Source organism: Chiloscyllium punctatum, chromosome 39 (genome assembly GCF_047496795.1).
Source record: "Chiloscyllium punctatum isolate Juve2018m chromosome 39, sChiPun1.3, whole genome shotgun sequence".
NCBI lineage: Eukaryota > Metazoa > Chordata > Chondrichthyes > Orectolobiformes > Hemiscylliidae > Chiloscyllium > Chiloscyllium punctatum.
In genome coordinates this window covers 37,634,781-37,658,252 of record NC_092777.1, presented here as the reverse complement: position 1 = coordinate 37,658,252, position 23,472 = coordinate 37,634,781, and the positions used below count along the sequence as shown (strand labels likewise).

The 23,472-nt window shown below is 39.2% G+C and overlaps 1 protein-coding gene across 3 annotated transcripts in view; it reads right to left on the bottom strand.

Moving 5' to 3' along the window:
- LOC140463959 (alpha-1,6-mannosylglycoprotein 6-beta-N-acetylglucosaminyltransferase B-like) overlaps window positions 1-23,472 on the bottom strand; it is an 864,396-nt gene that overhangs the window by 212,569 nt on the left and 628,355 nt on the right. For all 3 annotated transcript variants that reach the window (XM_072558468.1, XM_072558467.1, XM_072558466.1), the window contains one exon: window positions 2,545-2,676. In XM_072558468.1, coding sequence (XP_072414569.1) covers window positions 2,545-2,676 — 132 coding nt within the window. The remainder of the gene's footprint in view (window positions 1-2,544; window positions 2,677-23,472) is intronic.

Sequence of the window (23,472 nt, the reverse complement as noted above, 5' to 3'; positions counted from 1 at the left end):
CGGCAAGGCAATTGAATATGACGAGGAGTTATAAATCTAAATACCTGTATCAATTATTAGTGGAGGAAAGGAACTTGTATTGTGATTATATATTCTGAACAAAGGAGTTGATTTGGTCATCTTTACATTCAAGACAACACTGCTTTCTGCCATGATTCAATTTTGTCTACAGTGAATCAGTTGACACTTGTCTTGTGCCTGGGAAGTAGACTGCCCAAGATACTATAATCAGCAAAGTGAAAATTCATTCTGATGGTATCAGAGCATTCATGGCATTAATAGCAGAACTAGGTGAGGCAAACTTCTCTAAAGAACCTCAACATGGGTGTTTCACGAGATTCCCAATATCCATTTACCTCAATCTCTTATTTTGTTCTTCTGAAGAGATTTGTTGAGATGCTATATGCAATTGAACTCTTTCATCAAGACATTTTTTTTGCCATATGAAAATATGACTTACTATTCCAGCTGGACAGCTTTACCAACAATAGAACACATCATTAATTCAGGTTGAGAGGTTATAAAATGAATGGGAAGGTAACTGTAGGGTTGCAAATTGGGTGGCTTTAATGAATGCATTGAATTTCCAAATTTTTATTCAACTACAGCCAACATGGAAGGAGGCAAATGTTGTTCCTCATTTCAAGAAGGGCAATAGGGAACTCCCTAGCAAGTACAGACCAGTCAGTCTTACATCTGTGGTCAGCAAAGTTTTGGAAAGAATTCTGAGGGATAAGTTTTATGACTATTTGGCATTAGGATTTATGACTATTTAATCACAGTAGGATTAAGCCTCGGCACAACATCATGGGCCTAAGGGCCTGTTCTGTGCTGTACTTTTCTTTGGCAAGGCTGGCACCCACTGCCCATCTAGAATTGCCATTGAGAAGTGGTCAATCACTTTCTGAGCTGCTGTACTCTGTGTTTTTAAGCTATTTCTTCATTGCTCTTAGGGATGGAGTTCCATGAGTTTAACCCAGTGGTAATGAAGGAACGATGAACTATAAGCTAGGATAATGTGTAACCAGGAGGGCAACATCCTGGTGGTAATGTTCTTGTATGCCATCTTGCCTTTAATCCTCTCAGTATTAGAGGTCATAGTTTTGTGAAGAAGACTTGTGCAAGTCGTTGCAGAGTGTCTTGTACGTGGCATGCAATGCATTCATGGTACTTCAGTAGTGGAGGATATGAACATTTAAGACATTGAACAGGGAGCAATCAAACAAGCCGCTTTTTTCTGGAAAGTGTCAAATTTCTTGAGAGTTGTTAGAATTGCTGTCATCCAGACAAGTAGAAAGCCTTCTACCTTACTTCTGTCTCATGCCTTGTGGATGTTGGAAAGGCACTGAAAAAGAGAGTTATGAGCTGAAGAATATCCAGCCTCTGATTAATTCTTGTAGCCAGAATATGTGAATGGCTGGTTCTCTTAAGATTCTGGACATTGTTTCCTCCCTAAATAATGATGATAGGGTATTCAGTGATGCAAGTGCCATAAACAGTCAAGGGGATGTGGTTAGATTCTCTCTTATTGGAGATAAGTACTCTAACTGTACAAACCTCTGTTCACGTGGTACTAAATTGGAAAGTATACCCTCTAGTTTCTTGGTGGAATTGACAGAATCACTGTTGTTGTGTGATAAAAGACAAAGCATTACAGGTGGACTGATTAGCTCTGATTATAAATTAAAAAGCAGATAACAAAAAAGATATTAATCCAATTGACAGCAAGTCCTGGGCTGCAGTTTTAAGACTATGATTTTCAAACCAGAATGGAATGGGCATGATGTTTGTCCATGGGTTCCCTTCCATTTTCACTTTCCTATTGTAGTCTTGATGGCATTTGAGATTTTCCTTCTAGGCAATTGTTTTTGTGTGACTTTCAGGCTATTTATATCTTTCTTGGTCCCACAGTGAGTGCAATAGTTTTGTTTTAGGTTTTGAATTGTATTCTGGGTAACTATTGTCCTAGAATTTAGTTACTTTGAAATCAATGCTTAGTGTTCTCTTATCGTCATTGTGCTACTTAAGTAACTTATTCTACGACTAGGAACGCACTATCCATGATATAAAATCAAAATTGAAAAAGTGATGTTTTATAAATTTTCTGTCACACCATGCAAATGGTGTGAAAATAGTAAAATTCGCTAAAATTATGAGAAACTTAACATTTTTCTATCATGTTAAATGAAAGCTCTCTTTTACCAATGAAAATTGTTCATTAGCGATTTGCCGAAAGTAACTAATAGAAAAAATCATACACAAGATCAGATTAAAGAGATATCACTGCTCCAGATTTCTTTGTTCATGTAACACAATCTCAATTTATCTTTAATCATGTTAACAAACTAAAAGCTTTGTACACATGCAATTACTAATTGTTAGGCACTAAAATATCATAGGCATATAATTTTTAATTGGCAACATCAGAATTCATCAAACGAAATGTATTTTGTATTTTGTTGATTTCCAATTGCAATTACTTTTTCCAATTGCAATTACTCTTTTCTAGCTATTCAACAATCTGGCAATTTCAACTTTACTTACTTGTACTTTTTGAAGGAAAGACCCATGTTTTGTTTCATTTGTTGAAGTCCATGATAATCCGTGTATATTATGTCAAAAGACAATGGTGCAGTCAGAGGACAACTTCCCCTCCCTGGAGGAACACCTAGGAAACTGATCAACAGCAAATAAATAAATACATAAAATTAACATATACATTTATATGCTACAAATCATTGCATTCACTTTAACACAGATGTTAAAAGCAAAACCCAATGGCAGAAAAAGTTAGATTGAGCTAGAAATGTAGACTGATTCTTGGAGAACCTCTTTTATAAAGCACAGATGACACGCACTGATCTTGGCACTGATAAAGGAAAGCAAATGTTCCTGGAAGACTCTAGGTGGATAAGGTCCCTTGTGGAAAGCTCTTCTCCATGTTCACCTCCTCCCTCCCTCTTGCTACCTGAAGGAGCAGCACTCCAAAAGCTTGTACTTCCAAATAAACCTGTTGGACTATAACCTGATGTTAGTGTGATTTTTAACATTGGACTGGGATGAACAACACCGGCACCTCCATTTCGTACAGAGAGTATGCTAGTTTCTGCCTCTGCTTTATCTTTGTCTCAATCAAACTGTCGCATTATGACAGGGAGTAAGTAAAGCCCAAGTGATCAGCACCAACGCCTTGTCCATGTGTAGCGCAAATCCCTGTTGACTTCCCAAACTCTGAAAACTCAGCAAGCTGCCCAGCACTTCTATAAACTGAAGTAGAGCCAGTAGAAATTAATCAGCAACTAACCCGAAGATAGTTGATGCTCCCTGTAAATAACTCTTTGGTGGATGGATGTAGGCTGGAGGGACTTCCTCCCTGCTGATGAATGCTTGTTCAGCTATTTGTCTTTTAGAGTCATAGAGATGTACAGAACGGAAACAACTCGTCCATTCTGACCAGATATCCTAACCTCATCTAGTCCCCTTTGCCAGCACTTGGCCCATATCCCTCTAAACTCTTCCTATTCATAGACCCACCCAGATGCCTTTTAAATGTTGCAATTATACCAGCCTCCACCACTTCCTCTGGCAGCTCATTCCATACATGTACCACCCTCTGCGTGAAAACATTTCCCCTTATGTCCTTTTTATATCTTTCCGCTCTCACCCTAAACCTAAATCCTCTAGTTCTGGACACCCCCCATCCCAGGGAAAAGACCTTGACTATTTATCCTATCCATGCCCCTCATGATTTTATAAACTTCTATAAAGTCACCCTTCAGCCTCCGATGCTCCACGGAATCAACCCCAGCCTATTTTAGCCTATAACTCAACCTTCCAACCCTGGCAAAATCCTTGTAAGTCTTTTCTGAACTCTTTCAAGTTTCACAACATCCTTCCGATAGAATTGCATGTGATATTCCAAAAGTGGCCTAACCAATGTCCTGTACAGCCGCAAGTGTTCACTGTAGTGGGAGGTCTAAAATGTCAGGGCTACTGTAAATCTGCATTGCATTATAATGCCTAGACTAGCGTCTTTATCATGATGGCATTCAGCTGAACATATGCATGTATGTCACAAATGCCATTCTGTCATCAAATTGACATCTGTAGTGACAAACCTACAGAGCCCAATTTCACAGACAATGCATTTCTCATACATAGACACAAAAAGATTATAATTTTGTGTATAAACACTGAATCATATTGAATATTGTCAATATCCACAAATATGCTGATTTCCATCCTCCACAAAGCTCCAGAAGGAAAGTTCAGTAAATCACCCAGAGGAAGGAACTTTGTAATTCTGACTAGTGTAGATGCAAGTTGGTTAGAATTGCTATTGATTGTTTTTTAGCAGGCCAACTAATCAAATAGGCTTGTTAGAATAATCATGAATCTTCATTGATAGAACAGTAAGCACGCAGTCAACTTGTGTACAAGGATGCAGCCAAAGACATTACAATATTGAGATTGCTGGATTAGTGAGACAGCACAGACAATGGTTTCTATTTTTCATTTCATTTAATGAACTGTCTCTCTAAACATCCTTTAGAGTATCCTCCATCATTGCCTTCTCAAATGCTGGCCTTGTCAGCAACACTTACAATCTCTGAATGATTTTTTAAAAGAATTCTGAGACTTTTGTATACTCAGTTTAAGCTGCTTTTTTTTTTACATCATTATATCATATATGATTTACTGTTTAGAATGAGCAAGGCTTGGATCGTCAAAGCGATGTTATTAAAATGTGAACTTTTACTTCTGTTTGTGGATATCTATTGTGTGGTACACTGAGATAGGGATGCAAACAGATCAGTGCATGATACAAACTAAACTGGTGACAACATTAATCATAAGCAATGAACTGAATGCACAATAAAATGCATAATTTAATCTATAGAACACAATCAAAACTCAGAACATATTTCTTGCAAAAATTTAAATTGGAACCATTAATTTTATAAAAATTGATTCTTAGGATGTGTGCATTGTTGGCCAGGTTTTATTTATTGCCAATCCCTCCTGTCCTGGAGGAAAGTGATGGTAGGTCTTCTCATTGAACTGCGCAAGTGACTTGAAAGCACTGACTGACTTTCAAGGTTGTTCAAAGAGCAGCTAAGAGTTGATTACATTGTGTGTAACTGCAGTTACACATCATCCAGAGATGCAAGGATTACAGGTTTCTTTCCCCAAAGGACATTAAGGAATTAGTTATTATGACAATCTACGAGCTTCATAGGACTGCTATCAAGGGCTGGGTAAATAATATCCCAAACTCAAAACAATGTAAGGCTTAGCTAGTGATTTGGAAGCTAATATTTGTTAAGGATTACCTTAGCATTTTACAATGTTCTACATTGCCAAATGTTCAGAGGAATTTGTATTCAAACATAACCATAAACACAGGATAACATTTTCCATACGTCGGTTATAGAGTCATCGAGATGTGCAGCATGGAAGCAGACTCTTTGGTCCAACTTGTCCATGCTGACCAGATATCCTAAATCAATCTAGTCCCATAAATATAAATCATAAGAAATGAACTGAATACATAATAAAATGCATAATTTAATCTATAGAACACAATCAAAACTCAGAGCATATTTCTTGCAAAACATTTAAATTGAAACCGTTAATTTTGCTCATGTCCCTCTAAACTCTTCTTATTCATGTACGCATCCAGATAAGCTGTATAAGTTGCCTTTTATAAGTTGTAATCGTACCAGCCTCCACCACTTCCTTTGGCAGCTCATTCCATACATGGACCACCCTCTGTGTGAAACATTTGCCCCTGAGGTCTTTTTGAAATCCTTCCTCTCTCACCCTAAACATATGCCCTCCAGTTTTAAGTTGCCATATCCTGGGGAAACGACCTTGGCTATTCACCCTATCCATGCCCTTCATGATTTTAGAAACTTCTATAACGCCACCCTCGCCTTCTGACACACCAGGAAAATAACCGTAGCCTATTTAGCCTTTCCCTTTAGCTCAAATCTCTCCAACCTTGGCAACATCCTTGTGAATCTTTTCTGAATCCTGTCAAGTTTCACAATATCATTCCAATATCAGGGAGACTAGAATTGAATGCAGTATTCCAAAAGTGGCTTCATCAAGGTCCTGTACAGAGCAACATGACCTCCCAGCAGGGTGACATGGTGGCTTAGTGGTTCGCACTGTTGTCTCACAGTGCCAGGGACCTGGGTTTGATTCCCGCCTCAGGCGACTATCTGTGTGGAGTTTGCACATTCTCTCCGTGTCTATGTGGGTTTCCTCTGGATGCTCTGGTTTCCTCCCACAGTCCAAAAACATTCAGGTCAAGTGAATTGGCCACACTAAATTGCCCATAGTGTTAGGTGCACTAGTCAGAGGGAAATGGGTCTGGGTGGGTTACTCTTCGGAGGGTGTCTATTTCCACACTATAGGAAATCTAATCTAATCCAACTCCTATATTCAATGCTCTTATTAGTAAGGGAAAAGATACCAAATGCCTTCTTCACTATCCTATCTACCTGAGATTCTATGTTCAAGGAACTATGAGCTTACCACTCCAAGGTCTCTTTGTTTGCCAACACTCCCCAGGACTTTACCATTAAGAGTCCATGTCCTGCCCTGCCTTTCCAAAATGTAGCACCTCACATTTATCTAAATTAAACTCCATCTGATACTCTTTGGGCCAATGGCCCATCTGATCAAGGTCCCGTTGTACTCTGAGGTAACTTTCTTGGCTGTCCACTCTACAACCAATTTTGGTATCATCTGCGAACTTACTAACTATACCTCCTATATTCACATCCAAATAATTTACATAAATTGTAAAAGCAATGGATTTAGCACTGATCCTTGCAGAACACTGCTGGTCACAAGCCTCCAGCCCACAGTCCAGAAGTATTAATTTCTTAGAAAATTAATTTGATTTCCATTTTGTTTCAGTGTTCAAAATTCACTCAGCAGACAGAAGATCTTTCCAGGTTTCCCTTCATTTTACCTCTGCATTATCCAATAGGTAGGGCACACAACATTGTCAAGATTTCTGACAGTAGGACATCACCATGTAGTGGTCCATATTAAAGGAATAATTTGTCATAGAGTCATAGAGATGTACAGCATGGAAACACACCCTGTGGTCTGATTTATCCATGCCGACCAGATATCCTAAACTAATCTAGTCCCATTTGGACCATTTGGCCCATATCCCTCGAAACCCTTTCTATTCATATACCCATCCAAATTCCTTTTAAATGTGGCCATTGTACCAGCCTGCACCACTTCCTCTAGCAGCTCATTCCGTACACGCACCACCCTTTGTGTGAAAATGTTGCCCCTTAGGTCCTTTTTAAATCTTTCCTCTTTTACCCTAAACCAATGCCTTTGACATCTAGACTCCCCCACCCCAAGGAAAAGATCTTGCCTATTTACCCTATCCATGCCCCTCATGATCTTATAAACCTCAATGAGGTCAACCCTCAGCCTCTAATGCTCCAGGGAAAACAACCACAGCCTATCAGTCTTGAACTTTCTAATTTTAGAACTAATATTCAATGTAGGAATTATACCTATGGCATGTGAGATGTTATGCAAGACTATCTTGGTGCCAATGTTCAGGTAAGTAGCGTGGTGAAAGTCAAGAGAAAACACTTGGTTTCCTGTGTGTCTTATTTCTATATCATTCACTGAAGTGTTAAAATTGATGTGAAGAGAATATTAAGTGGACACCTGCCATGCTCAAAAGGTGTGAAGAAAGAATCTTGTTTTAAACCATATGTTGTTTAACTTTCTCTTTCAATAGTAAAAAATGGAATTTGGTGGATGCAAAACGTCTGTTATCAAACGCAGAATGGGCAAGTTGGCTGCTTCTAGAAATATCCAGCAGTTACCATGACAAAGGCAAGCTCAGAATCTTCTTTGGAATGTTATAACTCACAGTAGAAAGAACATTCCAGGCAAGTCAATACAAAGGAGCCCAGATACTGCACCCGCAGCTAGTTTTGGTCTAAAAGAAAGCCATCAAAACCCAATGATAGAGTCATATCGCACGGAAACAGACCCTTCGGTCCAACTTGTCTGTGCTGACCAGACATCCCAAACTGATTTAGTCCCATTTGCCAGCATTTGGCCCATATCCCTTTAATCGCTTCCTACTCATATACCCATCCAGATGCCTTTTAAATGTTGTAATTGTACCAGCCTCCACCACTTTCTCCAGCAACTTGTTCCATTCACACACCAACCTCCGTGTGAAAAAGGCACCCCTTAGGTCCTTTTTAAATCTTTTCCCCCTCACCTTATAGCTATGCCATCTAATTTTCTACTCCCCTACCCCAGGGAAAAGATCTTGACTCTTCACTTTATCCATTCTTCTCATGATTTTATAAACTTCTACAAGATCACCCTCAGCCATTGACACTCCAGGGAAAATAACCCCAGTCTATTCAGCCTCTCCCTATAGCTCAAACCCTCCACACCTGGCAACATCCTTGTAAATCTTTTCTGAGCCCTGTCAAGTTTCACAACATCTTTCCTATAGCAGGGAGACCAGACTTTGATACAATATTCCAAAAGTGGCCTCACCAATCTCCTGCACAGCCACAACATAACACCCCAATTCCTATACTCAATGTTCTCACCAATGAAGGCAAGTACGCTTGACTTGGTGCTAATGCACCTTCAATTATTTACTATAGTAGTAGGAAGCGATTAAAGGGATATGGGCCAAATGCTGGCAAATGGGACTAGATCAGTTTGGGATGTCTGGTCAGCACAGACAAGTTGGACCGAAGGGTCTGTTTCCATGCTATATGACTCTATCATTGGGTTTTGATGGCTTTCCTTTAGACCAAAGCTAGCTGCGGGTGCAATATCTGGGCTCCTTTGTATTGACTTGCCTGGAATATTCTTTACTGCGAGTTATAACATTCCAAAGAAGATTCTGAGTTTGCCTCTGTCATGGTAGCTGCTGGTTTGGAAGAGGGATCATCAAAGCAATTCTGAAAATTGAGGTGACTGAACCATAAACCCCATTTCCATGAAATTGCTGGGTTTGAACAGCATTAATTATACAGTATTGCATTTTTCTGCAGACTGATCCTAACACTCAGCAGAGGAAATAGCAAACAGCGCTCCAGGTTTAGCTCAGTCCAGTTTCTGATCTCAGACTCTCTCAGATATCTTCAAAGTGAACTTATTACAAGTTTACAACTACTGCACCTTCAATTGTAATTTTACCATTTCCAAGGCACTGCAGTAAGAATGTCTCAGCTCAGCAACTGAAAGGTCCTCCATTTTCTGGATTCTGATGCATACTACTTAATGCCAATGTCTTTGATTTTTTTATGTAATTCATAATTTGTGACTTATTTCTTTTCTCTTCTTTTCTTCCTTGTCTGTGTGCATGTGTTGCAAATGATTGCCTGGTTTTGGATATATTAATAAATCCTGCTTTGTTTTTGCCCTAAGGAAGAAGCTGTGTGTAATTTTAAATTGGACCTCACCAACAGTATTGGGGATAACACCACCCTTGCATTGTTTTTGAAGAGGAGAGGAATAAAGAAATAAATTAAAAATCAACTCTGTGAAAGACAGAAGGGGGCAAAACAATAAATGTAATTCAATTCACTTCCTCCTCTTGTCCGTGACAAACTGTAATCGAAAGTTGCTGACAGAAGTTTAATCCATGAAATTTATTCCAGGCTACCAGGTGATTGCATTCATTCTCTCTGCACACAGATCAAAGCACTCTGTATTTTACTTCTTCATCTTTTCTTAGCCAGTTTTCTTTCCTCCTCATGTTCTTCTGAAAGTATGTATTCCTCATTGGCATGTTTCAAGAATAAAAGATTGCCCCCGCTACCTTATCCAAATTGTCACATTTGTTCACAAGTGCTATCAAGTTATTTGACTATAGAAGCCATTATGGGTGGACTGAATCGTAAATCTACTGAATGTTACGCACCCGCAGTAATGGAGAGAGAGCAGCTGTGAGGATGCTACCTTCCATTTTCCTTCTTATTCTGATGTCATGTTAGGTACCAATTGGTTTCTTCCAAAAGTTCCCAGCATTGCAGGTACCATCTTCAATCAATCTGATTCACTCCACGTGGCACATAGGAATTAGGAGCAGTAGTAAACAATTCAGCCCTTTGAACATGTTCCGCCATTTAACATGATCATGGCTGATCTTCTCCTGGTCTCAACTCCACTTTCCTGCCTGCACCCCATTGCCCTTTATCGCACTTTTCATCAGAATCATATCTATTTCTCTCTTGAATCTGTTGCACTCTGGGACAGTAAGTTTCACAGATTCACAACCCTCTGAGAGAAGTAGTTTCTTTTCATCTCAGTTTTGAATCTACCTCATCTCACTCTATACCGACAACCTCTTGTTCATGACTGTTCCTCAAGGATGAATCTATGTAGGAGGGAAATTGCTGGAGTCAATCATAAAGGAAGAGATAATTGAACACTTGGAAAACAAAGTTCAATTCACCAGTGTAAGCATGGTTTCATGAGAATCTCTGTAGAGGTTTAACCTTTACCTTAACAATCCCCTTTAGCATTTTATATACCTCAATCTGATCCATATTCCACTCCCACCCCCCCACCCCCACCATTCTTTTGAATGCTAGTGAGTACAAGTCAAAACTATTCAACCACTCCTTATATGACAAACTTTTCATCCTTGGAATCAATCTGGTGAACCACCTCTGAACTGCCTCCAGTATCACCACATTCTTCATCAAGTAAGGAGATGAAAGCTGGACATAAACTCCAACTCTGGTGTGACCACCATCTTATACAACTGTAAGAACGCTTCTTTAATTTTATAATCCAGGCCTTTTGAAATAAATGCCAGGATTCCATTTGTCTTTCTTATTATGTGCTACACCTACATACCCACTTTCTGCAATTCATTTACAAAGACTCCCAGATTCCTCAACACTGAAAAATTGGAATCAGCTTCCTATTTAAATATAATAACTTGCCCTTTTATTTTTCCGGCCAAAGTATACAACCTCACACTAATCCACATTAATCTCCATCTGCTTAATTCTGGCCTTTTCACCTAGCCTGTCAATATCCATCAGTAGACTCTTTATCTTCTTAACCTAGCCTGATTTCCCATTCATTTTAGTATTCACGAATTTTGCTATGTTGCACTTGGTCCCTGCTTCCTGATCATTTCTATAGATTGCAAATAGTTAAGGTCCAAGAACTGAACTTTGTGGCACCCCATTAGTTAGAATTCACCATCCAGAGAAGGAACCATTTATCCTGACCCTCTACTTTCTGTCAATCAGTCAATCCTCTATCCAAGCCAATACTCTACATTTAACGCCCTGGTATCTAACCTTCTGCTTCAGTCTTTTATGTGGCACATTATCAAATGCCTTCTGGATGTTTAGATATATCACAAATTACAGATCTCCATTATCCATCTTGCTGGTTACATCCTCAAAGAACTCCAGCAAGTTTGTCAAGCATGAGTTGACTCTCATGAAACCATGCTTACACTGGTAAATTGAACTTTGTTTTCCAAGTGTTCAGTTGCCTCCTCCTTTATGATTGACTCCAGCAACTTCCCTCCTACATAGGTCAAACTAAGTGGTGTCTAGTGTCCTACTTCTTGCCATTCTTTATTTTGAATAAGAGTGTCACATTAGCATGTTTCCAATTCACTAGTACCTGTGGAACTTGGTGAGTTTGAATTCCCTTGGAAATGGGCAATAGCCTGCCCTGCCCAAAACCTGAGCCCTTTATAAAGCAGACTCACGTTACCTGTAATGGGCTTCCAGGTAAACATCAAATTGGCTGCACAGCTGATGTACTGGTAATAGTTAGTAGTTGGAAAAAAATGTCAAGATGATATGGTAGTGGGAAAGCTGTTTAGTTGTGTGTAAGAGCACTTCCAGATGTATATAAAAAAAGAAACAATAATTGAAGCAGACCCACTGAATGTGCTTGGAGAGAGAGAAAGTGGTGTCCATCAATGCCCTTGATACTTTAGGGAGAAGTGGGCACTGCAGAGGATACAGGGCTTTCTTCTCCCTCCCCTACCCCCTCAACTCCATTTTGATTTAGCTCCTTCCTGCTTTCCCCACCTTTGATGATCATTGCCCCCAACTGGCTTTACATGTAAACATCCAATTGGCTACATGGGTGATATACTGCAGGCGGTTAATAGTTAAAAACAAAATAAAAATGCCAAGTTGATGTGGTGATGAGACATAAACCATTCAGTTATGTATCTGAATATATAAAAACGAGGAAATAAAAGATAAAGCATATCCAAGTCCCGGGTTGGGACTAGCCCATGAACACCATGAGTTGTGACTCTGTTTTGGTGTTCAACAATAAATGATGTTCCTTTCCAGTTGGACTTCCTGAGTTATTAAAATTGACATTTATTCAGTCTTGCTGGGTCAAAATCCTACAAGTTCCTGTGAGTGCACCTAGACAAATGGACTGTCGCAGTTCAAGAATTAAGTTCACAATAAGCAATAAACGCTGGTCCAGCAAGCAACACACGTATCTCATAAATGAATAGAAAAACTCTCTTTTCATGACAGTAATCCCAATTTTTCCAGTCTATGTAACTGTAATCCTTTATTCTTGGTAAACCTCTTCCGTACTTTCTTCAAAGCCTTCCTGTCTTTCCCTAACACAGTTTGGTGATCAACTATATGGAACATTCTGTTCTGCATGATATTTAATCACTGGGTTAATCTCCAATAGCTAAGGATGAAATTTGCTAGTGTCTGGAATTCAACTAATTTAGATCAATCCAAAATATATGGTTGTATTATACCTCTGTAAGGAGTTCCTTTCTGTGCTTGATTGAAGTTGTAATCAAAATCATCTGTTACAGTGTTGTAGTCCCTAGCCTTCATGAGGGTATTTGTACTAATGAAGCGATACTTGGATTAACTCCCTAACTTAGGAACTAGAAAGGGGTAATGTGTACTGAAATATTCAATAGATGTTAATGTAGCTTCTGGTATGTACATGTATTACAGCCACAGGCACAGGCACAGCCACAACCACAGGCACAGGCTCAGGCACAGCCACAGGCACAGGCACAGGCTCAGGCACAGGCACAGGCACAGCCACAGGCTCAGGCACAGGCTCAGGCACAGCCACAATCACAACCACAGGCACAGCCATAGTCACAACCACAACCACAGGCACAGCCACAGGCACAGGCACAGGCACAGGTTCAGGCACAGGCTCAGGCTCAGGCATAGGCACAGCCACAGCCACAACCACAACCACAACCACAACCACAGGCACAGCCACAGCCACAACCACAGCCACAGGCACAGGCACAGGCTCAGGCTCAGGCACAGGCATAGGGACTTCAAGGTAGACTGATACTAAGCTATTCATCTAAAATCAGTAGCAAGTTTCCATCAATCTGCCATGCTTCAAGTGGCCCCAGTTAAAATGGAGATCTTTATACCTTCAGGTCACATGCTAATGATACAGTACAAAGAGCATTGCCATGCCTCTTAAAGGAATATTACATACTAACTAGGAGATGCAACACAACACCAAACATTCAAACAACTTCTCTGTTATTTTTCACACATAAAGTCCAGATAACTGCAGAGGCCATACAGCAGTTGGCAATGAAATAACTAACTATTGCTGCACTTCGTTCTTGACTGCAGGGTCCATAATTCATGCTTCTGTTCAAATGTGCGTAACATTTGGCAGCATGACTCTTTCTGATACAATAACTTAATACTTCACATGACTTTTATGTGCATTAGAATAAATTAAGGGATAGGCTGTTGATAATGACAGGAGTTTTGTGGCAAGAAATGCACATGCATTATTGTTGATGGCAATTATATTCTTGCATAATGCACGTTCGTTGTCTTAAACATGAAAAGTATTATAGGGTAGCCACATGGATGGTCAATATTTATTTACTTTAAAAGTTTCACAGCAGCACCCATGATGTGTTAAATTACCAATAACTGGACTGAATTATATTGAATAAAGAAATGTCAGAGGGTGTAAAAAACAAATTGCAGGAAATGTCAATGACAACAATAAAAACATAGAATCATATTAAGAAATGGAGAGTGATAAGGGCCAAGATGGAGATTACTAAAGGCAGATGCAGAAAATTATAAAACAAATGAAAAGGAAAAGCCACAGAACATGGTTCAATAAAGGAAGAAATACCTGCTTGAGTAAAAACACAACAAAAACCATCCAAAAGCATTTGACAATATCTACATTTGCAACAGCAAATACTACATCTTCCTCTTAAAAAAACAACTTTTTAAAGAATAGATCATACGCTTTCTGAGAATCATTGATTTTATATGGCCTCACAAAGTAGTTTGTGCATGCTTGGTTAAAAAAAAAGTGTAATTGCAGCTTCCTACAGTCATTGGTTATCTGAATAAACTTCAGGTATACATGAGGCTGCCATGTGTCCTGAAAAGGCACTCATTCCATTTGAAATCTACCTAGACAAATTGTATTCCATAAACAAGGCTAATATTTCCTGACCTGATTTCTCAAACCCTCAAGGCTGAATTTTCCCAATTTTTTTGGCATGTGTTTTTTGAGTGCAATTCGTGGTGCCCATGATGACTTTATCTATAAAAGCTTCCAATTTTACCTCATTAATTAAGTGAGCAGCCTTTGCAATATTGTCTCATGGGATCGATCGTAGAGCAAGAAATGCTCACTACTGCTAAAAGTTTGCAAACTCCATGCCACTGGATCCATATTTAAACTCCAGTTGCACACCACTACAGATGCCACAAACCAGGAACTGCCTTTCATACTGCATTCCTGTATAGTTATTCCTAAAGAAATGATATAGAAAGGCAAGTGTGCTCCTCATTTTGCTGACAAGTGCTGGTGGATGGGGTGGTAGAAAGTCTTGTATATTAGAGTCTGGTGCCACACTATGCGTTTGCACAAGCTTTTTCATTCTCACTCATGATGCCAAGGGGTCTGAGTAGTCTGTCAGTCATTTCCGAGATGTCTTTGATGTAGGGGAGAGTGACTAGAGTTTCTGGACGTGTTTTGTCTACTTGTTTAGGTTTGTTGCTGAGAAATCAGTGGACTGTGTTCATTGGGTACCCATTCTTTTTAAATACACTGCATAGGTGATTTTCCTCTGCTCTGGTAGTTCCTCCATGCTGCAGTGTGTGATGGCTCATTGAAATAATGTTCTGATGCAGCTTCATTTGTGGATGTTTGGATGATTGCTTCTAGAGTTCAATATTTGGTCCATATGTGTTGTTTTACTGTAGATGCTGTTTTGCGGTTCCCATTGGCTGTTTGCTCTACTGTGACATCTAGGAATGGCAGTTTATTGTTATTTTCCTCCTCTTTAGTGAATTTTATGCCAGTAAGGGTATTATTGATGGTCTTGAAGGTTTCCTCTAACTTGTTTCATTTAGTGATGACAAAGGTGTCATCCACATAGCGGACTCAGAGTTTGGGTTGGATTGTTGGCAGCGCTGTTTGCTCAAGTCTCTGCATTACTGCCTCTGCTAAGAACCCTGATATTGGAGATCCCATGGGTGTTCCATTGGTTTGTCTGTTTGTCATCACTAAATGAAACTAGCCACAAAAAGACATGACCCTCTCTCGCTAGTATCCTCACATATGGATGAGGAAAGACACCACTTCGACTGCGACAATACATCCATCCTAGGACAAGCCCAGCAAAGACAGGCACGAGAATTCCTAGAAGCATGGCATTCCAACAGGAACTCTATCAACAAACACATAGAGTTAGACCCCATCTACCACCCTCTGAGAAAAGGAACCGGAAGTGACTTCACCACAGGAAATAATGTCACTAACCCAAAGAAACCCAAACATATAAATAGAAAGCAGGAACTTTAAGCATTGCTTCACATGAGGTCCACTGAAGATGTTACCTAGTAAGGTAACGAAATGTCTGGAAATGAACCTTTCAGCTCAGCAAGCAAACCTACATCCAAAACCTCTACCTGAGCTACAAATCTTTTCAAAACTCACGAAGTTAGTCAACTGGATCAAAAGATGCATACGTCCATTATTACTATCTGTACCATGCTGGCTCTGACATGTGCACCATGGAAAGATTGGCGACTATCATGGAGACCCATATCAAATATACTTAGCATCTGCCAGAGAAGAAAACACTGACCTGCACTCCACTGACGTAGCCACAGATGCTCTGCATCAAAGACAAGTTTGTCGATGGTCCAGAGACCTCAACTTTACTTCCAGGTTCATCTTCCACTCAGGGAAACAGGGTGATGCTAGCAGGCACAAATTAGCCAGAGGAGCCACACAAAAGACCCACAGAGGTTTCCTCTCAGGATGCTCTAGAGGTCTCTAGCTATTGCCCCTTCCCCTGTCTCTACTTGTGATCCCAGAATTCCAAGTTGAGGGGGGTTAGCCTGCCGCCAGGCAAGGCCTGAGTCCTCTACTCCCAAATGCTGCCAGGGCCAACCAGCCAAGTATTCTGGGCCAGAAGGGTCAGTTACAAAACAGGCTCCCTCTACGCTGGCTGTAGTTAGACATAGAGGGAGGCAAAGAAAAAAAAACTTACTGAAGGCTGATGGGGGAATATAATGAACAGGATACATTTTTCTGTAAGCATAAGCTCTGTAGCTAGGAGACACAAATGTATGATAAAATGATCGGGAAATATAATCATTTGTTAGTTTGAAGATGATTGGGTAATATAGTCACGTGTACTAACTTGGAATGTTAACTATTTACACTGGCTTGGGTAGAAATATGGAAGATATAGAATAAAGACTTGAGCTGCACACCATTTCTGGACATGTGCATCTCCCATACACAGTTGGTCTTGTCCCACTCTGCAAATAGTGGCAACCATTAGTGTGTCATTATTCTGCAACTGACTGTGGATCAATGATGATCCGATGTCATTTCATGTCCTTACAAGTAATTTGCAGACTCTGTCTGAGCTGTGTGATGATCTGCTTCCTCTTCTTTCATGTTCCCTTCTTTGTTGTTGTTTCTCTGTCCCTGCTGACTTTTCAAACTTCTCTGTTTCTGTTCAGCCCTTTCATATAACTGGTAACATCCCCGATTTACCCACTAAATCCAAGGCTTTGAAATTTGCCAAGTCCTTATTGACCATACCTTTTCCTCATGTTGACAGAGATTGTGACTTGTTAAGCCATTTCTCTGCTCCTGGAGCTCCTCACTTTTATCTTTTTATCATGAATTGCCCTTTTATTGTAATAATTGCCTCAGCAATGCAGTTCTAAGAATCCCATCCTCAGACATAAACTTTCTCAGGACTCCAAGGTTACCCCTGATAACCTCTTGATCTTTAATGCTCAAAGAGCTGATCATGACCCACTTCACAGACTGACGTGGCAGAACAGCCTGAAAAATCTACCTGTAATCCCTGGACTGGTTGGTCTTAATCTGCAGAATTGATTGTGGCCTAATCCTCAAACTGGAAAGAAATGGACTCCAGACTGTGAGAGCACCATGAGTGTGACAGATGATGACCAACCCCTTAGATTAGAATCGGATGAGCTCCTTGACTGAGTGTGATGATATCTACTTACTGACCATAGTATCTTTTGATCCCACTCAGAACTGGTCCCCTTTGAATTTCACAATAACCTTTATATTAAGCATTTGCAGATTGTTTACTGCATAAGCTGCTGGCACATACAGTAAGTGTGACATTGACAAAAACATAATACCAAACAGTGGCTTGTTTGATGCACCTAACCGAGCCAAGTTGCCTGTTTCTCCCTCTGTGGTATGAAGCAAATCAAGGCATAGAGCATGTCAACCTCCAAGCAAACACAACATGAAATGAGTGCTGAGAAATTTGTGTGTGTGTGTGTGTGTGTGCGTGTTATACTTGCATTTCAGAGATCCTTTATAAATGGCTTAGATGCTTACTTCATACTCTTGTATGCTAATGGTTTATGTATGTTGTAGCTTTGGTTTAATTACCTGCAGTAAATAACAATTCTTGTGTGTGTGGTCTAAAAGTAGGCTGAATGACATGATTCCTTGCCAGTAACACTTGCGTACGAAGGTTGGGGAAGGAGAGTGTGCTTGAATACAAATTTAGATGAAGGCCCAGAGAAGCACGAGGCAAGGCTCCAGCTGCCAGGTAACCACACTGCCGTTCACAATTCTAATTCTATATTGAGAATTGGCACTAGATTCTCAGTTAGGGAGAGGGGAATTGTCAGCTGCATAGAAATGAGGCACGTTAGCTAATAATGAGATGCAAATGCATGAAAGTAAAGTAGTCATCACTCAGTAATGAAGGTTCTGACCTTGCTTTTAAATCTTAAGGGAAGAAAAAATCAAACCTTTTTTCTCAAAGCCAAGATTCTGATTTTTTTTTTGCTTTCACTGTTTTTTCCCAAATTTCTCACCATTGCTCATGTTACTCAATGGAGTTGATAATCCAACCACAATTCTCATCTGGGCAGGCACAACTTCTCTAGCCTACAATTTTTAAAAGTTACAGCAAAAACAGCATTGTCAGCATCTGCTTCAAAACAACATTACTCAATAGTAGTCACAACTTCATCTAAAGCAGTTTTCAGAACTCATTGCTTATGACTTTAGCCAGAATTGAATTTTAAAGCCGTAAATCTCCATAGCGTCAGTAACTGCCCTTAAAACTGATATGTGAACTCATATTGGATGGTTAAGTGCTCCCCAGTTCAGGCTGATCATGGAGGAGGAATATTAATAAACAGTTTTCTCTCTTTTAAAAGGCTTTGAGTTATTTAGTTGAGTTGAAAATGTTCAAAGAATATAATGTCAGCACCTTACTAGTAACTACGTCTGGGTGTAAGTTATAAGGTTTTTAGAACACCAAGACCAATTTCTAGATGTGTCATTGTACTTTCACAAATAAGTGGCTTGGTTCATTGACATTCTATATTTGGATCAGGCATATGTAAAATTAATGATCTGCAATTTTCCTTTCATTTCAAATGATATTCAGTAAGTTTCTCATTTAAAATTTGACATCAGAATTAAAGCAATATTTTAGTTAATAGAAATTTCGGTGATTGATTATTGGCAAATAATTGAAATCTTGCTTGTTTTGTGCAAAAATCTTGTCATAATTCTTAGCTATTAAAAAAAAATAAAATTCTGTGCCACTTTAGTATCTGTATAACATGTCAATGTCAACTCTAATTTAAATGTGAGCATACAGTCAAAATGACAATAGGTACCTTTCCTTGACATTGCTCACCGCTGGCCAGATAAGTTGATTTTATTTTTTTCTCTTTTTATCTTAGCCTGCAAATTATACAGCGTGATACTGGCATACAATTGCTTAATGCCTTCATAGGCAATTACATTGTCTAGCCTTTTAACAAGGTATTAAATTGTTTATTTTAAATGGGTTAATACCACCATTAATACAGCGGTGATTTCACACTGACTTGATCAGAATCCCATGTACTATTAGCGGACAGCAGAGACTGTAGGTTTCGATTTTTGGATGGCTGAACAGCTAAACATTTTTATGGTGTATTCAGAGCACTTTAAAATGGATCCATTTAAAATTAATCCATGAATATTATATTTCCATATATTTCCATAATTTAGATTAGAGAGTTATTACAATTAACTCTGAGTTCACCTTGATTTGTTCCTATGTAGCAACTCAACAAACACATCATTGCAACAGTTACGATTTTCCTTTTATCTAGATGTTCTTAAGTAAACACCACTAAAAGAATCAGTGCCAATCAGATGTCCTGCATAAATTCATATCCAACCACAAAACATAAGAATGACCTAACAGCACCTTAGGACTTGATATATGAGCCTAGTTTTTTAAAAAAAAATCACTATGTTGGAATAGTATTATCTACAGGCGTATAAATAAATGCAAAGCCAATATCTTACTCATGCAGCAATGAAAGGTCAATCTGGATCATAACCTGCCTGAAAGCAATTTAGATTGTCAGTTCAAGGCAAAAATTAATTTTGTCAATCCAGTGCCAGATAGGAGGAAATACCAACCATTGCATTAGCTTTCATTTCAGGTTAGCACAGTAAAAGGTGATGACTAGGACCTCAGCTGCAATTCGCTAATTAGCCTATGACATAGCCCTTGTTTCACCTGTCTGATCTACCTTTCTCTGCTTAGCCATGTGCTGTTCATTTATCTTATTCTTTTTGCTATACAATCACGTACCTCAATTAGACCTGCACAGCAGTTTGGAATATTGAATGTGAGTATATATACTGTGTCTTACGTATGAATAAATGCAAATGTACAGAGAAAAATGTGGCCCACCCTGACGTGATCAATTGTCACACATCATAGATCAGGAAAGTTTTAGCTTGGCACATTCACCTTGGGGTGAAGATCTTCATACCAGGTGCCAATGTCATTTGAGTTGGGTCCATCACCTCCAGATACAGAATGGAGGTGACAAAGGGGCTACATTCCAATTATTTTCTTATACATTAGGGGCTCTATCTCTCCACTCCCAACACCTTCCAAACACATGCTGTCAATCCATGCTCATTCATGCCCCTCACGCACTTAAAAATGGCCACTCATACTCTCCATGCCCCAACCACACCTCTGAGTCCTTTAATTCCAAATCATCCACCCACTATCCAGTCTCATAGATCCTTATAGCTGTCTTTATTATCGGTAGATCTCAGGAGCTGTCTTTACTATTGGTACATCTCAGGAGCTATACTAAGATGAAAAAAGTTCCAAACATCAATTAGGAATTAAAGATTTTCCACTTAAGGTAATGAACCACAACAATGTCTACAAAGAATGACAATGTCTGCAAAGGATAACCAAGAGATTTTAAAAAAACCCTTGAGTGGAGAAAATGATTGGTAAATCAGAACCAGGATCAACGATCATCAAAGAAGGAGTATACCATTCTTCCAAGCCTGAAGAGGCAGTGTTCTGGGAAAACTGTGAATGTCCACACTGCTTGCATATGTGAAATCTTGAGACTTGGTGGGAGGGGGAGATAGGGATGTGATAAATGCAATATTACACAATATTTGTAAGGGGGTAACAATGAGGATAAAAGCTTGTGCTGGAAATATTGCATTAGTTAATAGCTCTGAGGTGTTAATGTTCACGTTTCAATAGTGACAGCCATTCTACTATTTTGACACAACTTTTTGGGACAAGGAGTTTTACTTCAGCTTTTGGACTGAATGATATGTTTGTATGTCCTCCTTACGATCCTGGTAATTACTTCTGACCAGGTGTAATTGTACTTATTGCTATCAGGAAATTAACCTTCTTGTTATCTAAGAATAATATCTCTTCATTTGATACTCTATGTATCATCTGACATTGATTGCTAGAAAGACATGAAGAAAAGTAAAGGGAGAGGAAGATTGTGACAGCAACAAACTCAAACAACCCTTTCTCAGCACCATTCATTCATAGAATTGTAGAATTATACAGGTATAAAATAATACAAGATATCAGGACTGGTCACCTCGGAAAATACCAGATAAATCCATCCTTGAACAACATTTACAACCTCTTTAAAGGTTTGCAAATGTCTGCAGTGAAATAGGATCGGTTAAAACATAGCAATGAGTTCAATCAGGCTTGCTGAGTTCAGGTTTCCCTTCTCTGTGAATCAGCTCCCACCTTCTTTCCCCTATTAGTGAAAATGTGGCCTATTTGAAATGGTCAGGATTTCTAGATCAGGTCCACCACATTAAAGTTGTCTGGGTTCTATATAATCCATGAAATTCCAGCCCAACCTACATATAGCCCTTTCAGCCACCAGCCACATTGCCACTCAACCTTCTTGGAAAATAAACCCTTCCTATCAATTCCAAAACAGGTTTGAGAAAATCCTTTATGATCCTTAAGATAATGAAAAATTAAGACTTTATTGTAGGTACAATCAGTATTTCCTCTTAACCTGTGGGCGGCACGGTGGCACAGTGGTTAGCACTGCTGCCTCACAGTGCTACAGACCTTGGTTCAATTCCCACCTCAGGTGACTCTCTGTGTGGAGTTTGCACATTCTCCCCGTGTCTGCGTGGGTTTCCTCCCACAATCCAAAAATGTGCAGGTTAGGTGAATTGGCCATGCTAAATTGCCTGTAGTGTTAGGTGTAGGGGAATGGGTCCGGGTGGGTTGTGCTTCAGCAGGTCAGTGTGGACTTGTTGGGCAGAAGGGCCTGTTTCCACACTGTAAGTATTCTAATATCTTGAGAAGTCTTCCATTAAATAGAAATTAGCCAGATATGTGCTGAAAGTTTGCAGTGAATCACACTCATTGCAACATTTTCTGGAGTCCTTTGACTTTCTTCAAAATTAAATATTTCTTAGCATTTAACAAACTACGCTTTTGTAATTGAACATATGCACAAACCACCCCCGTCTAACTGGTACAAGTAACCTAACTATGTCTACGGAATCTAATAGCTCTGTTATTTTAATACCTTCTTCATAGGGTCATAGAATAACTTGGTGCCAAGGATGGTTGTTCATCCTAAATGCTTCAATACTTTGAACAACTCTTATTAACTCTTCTCGAAATTAAAATGTCCATTGTGTCCAATCTTGTCCTGATAATTATGGACCTCTACACAAGTATCTCATGAAAGACAGCTTTACCATATTATGATATCTCTCATCACTTATTGAGCTTGAATCAGAATGCAATATTTCAGATATGATTGTTCCATCACTTGTTATAATGGAAAATTGGACTTGTATTCTTTGTACTTTTGATTTTTATATTTAATGGCCGTAACTATAAATTGCATAACTCACTTTTGCAAAATCTTGTAAAATTGATCATGAACCTTCAGTAACACTAACTACAGCTCATTCTCTTGCTCAGCAATGTTATGTGCACAATCCTGCATGATGAGATTGTCTCTTCCAAATGCAATGCACTTCTCTTGTCTATATTTGCTGGACTAGGAGCCATTCTTCTAAAGTGTCTAGATACTTCTGAAAACAAGTTTTACATTCCAGATCCTAACTGACCTGTATACTTTCACACCTCCTGCAAACCAGCAGGTCATCATTCCAATACCTTCATACAAATCATTGCGAATGACTGTGTCAAGCTCTAACATAAATCCCTATGGGACACCACTAATGAACCAGTCTTATGAAGATATACTGCCATTAAGCTTCCCTCTATATGAATTAAATCAATTTATTTTTCAAACCAAAGACTGCCTGTTAATGCAGCACAATGTCATTTTACGTAACTGCCATTTTTGCTGCACCTTTTCAAACATTCTTTGAAAAACTGCATTGAAAGGATCCATTTTCACTCCCCTGACCTGATGGAAACTAGCAGGTGAGGATAATTAAACCAATGGTCACATTGGTAATTGGAAAACTAAATTTGGCTTAACTGTCTGAAAATAAAAACCTGATAATAATAAAACTACAGTGTTTTAGCACTAATGCTCACTTCTGTCAACTGCTTTCTCACATTTGCATAGCTAA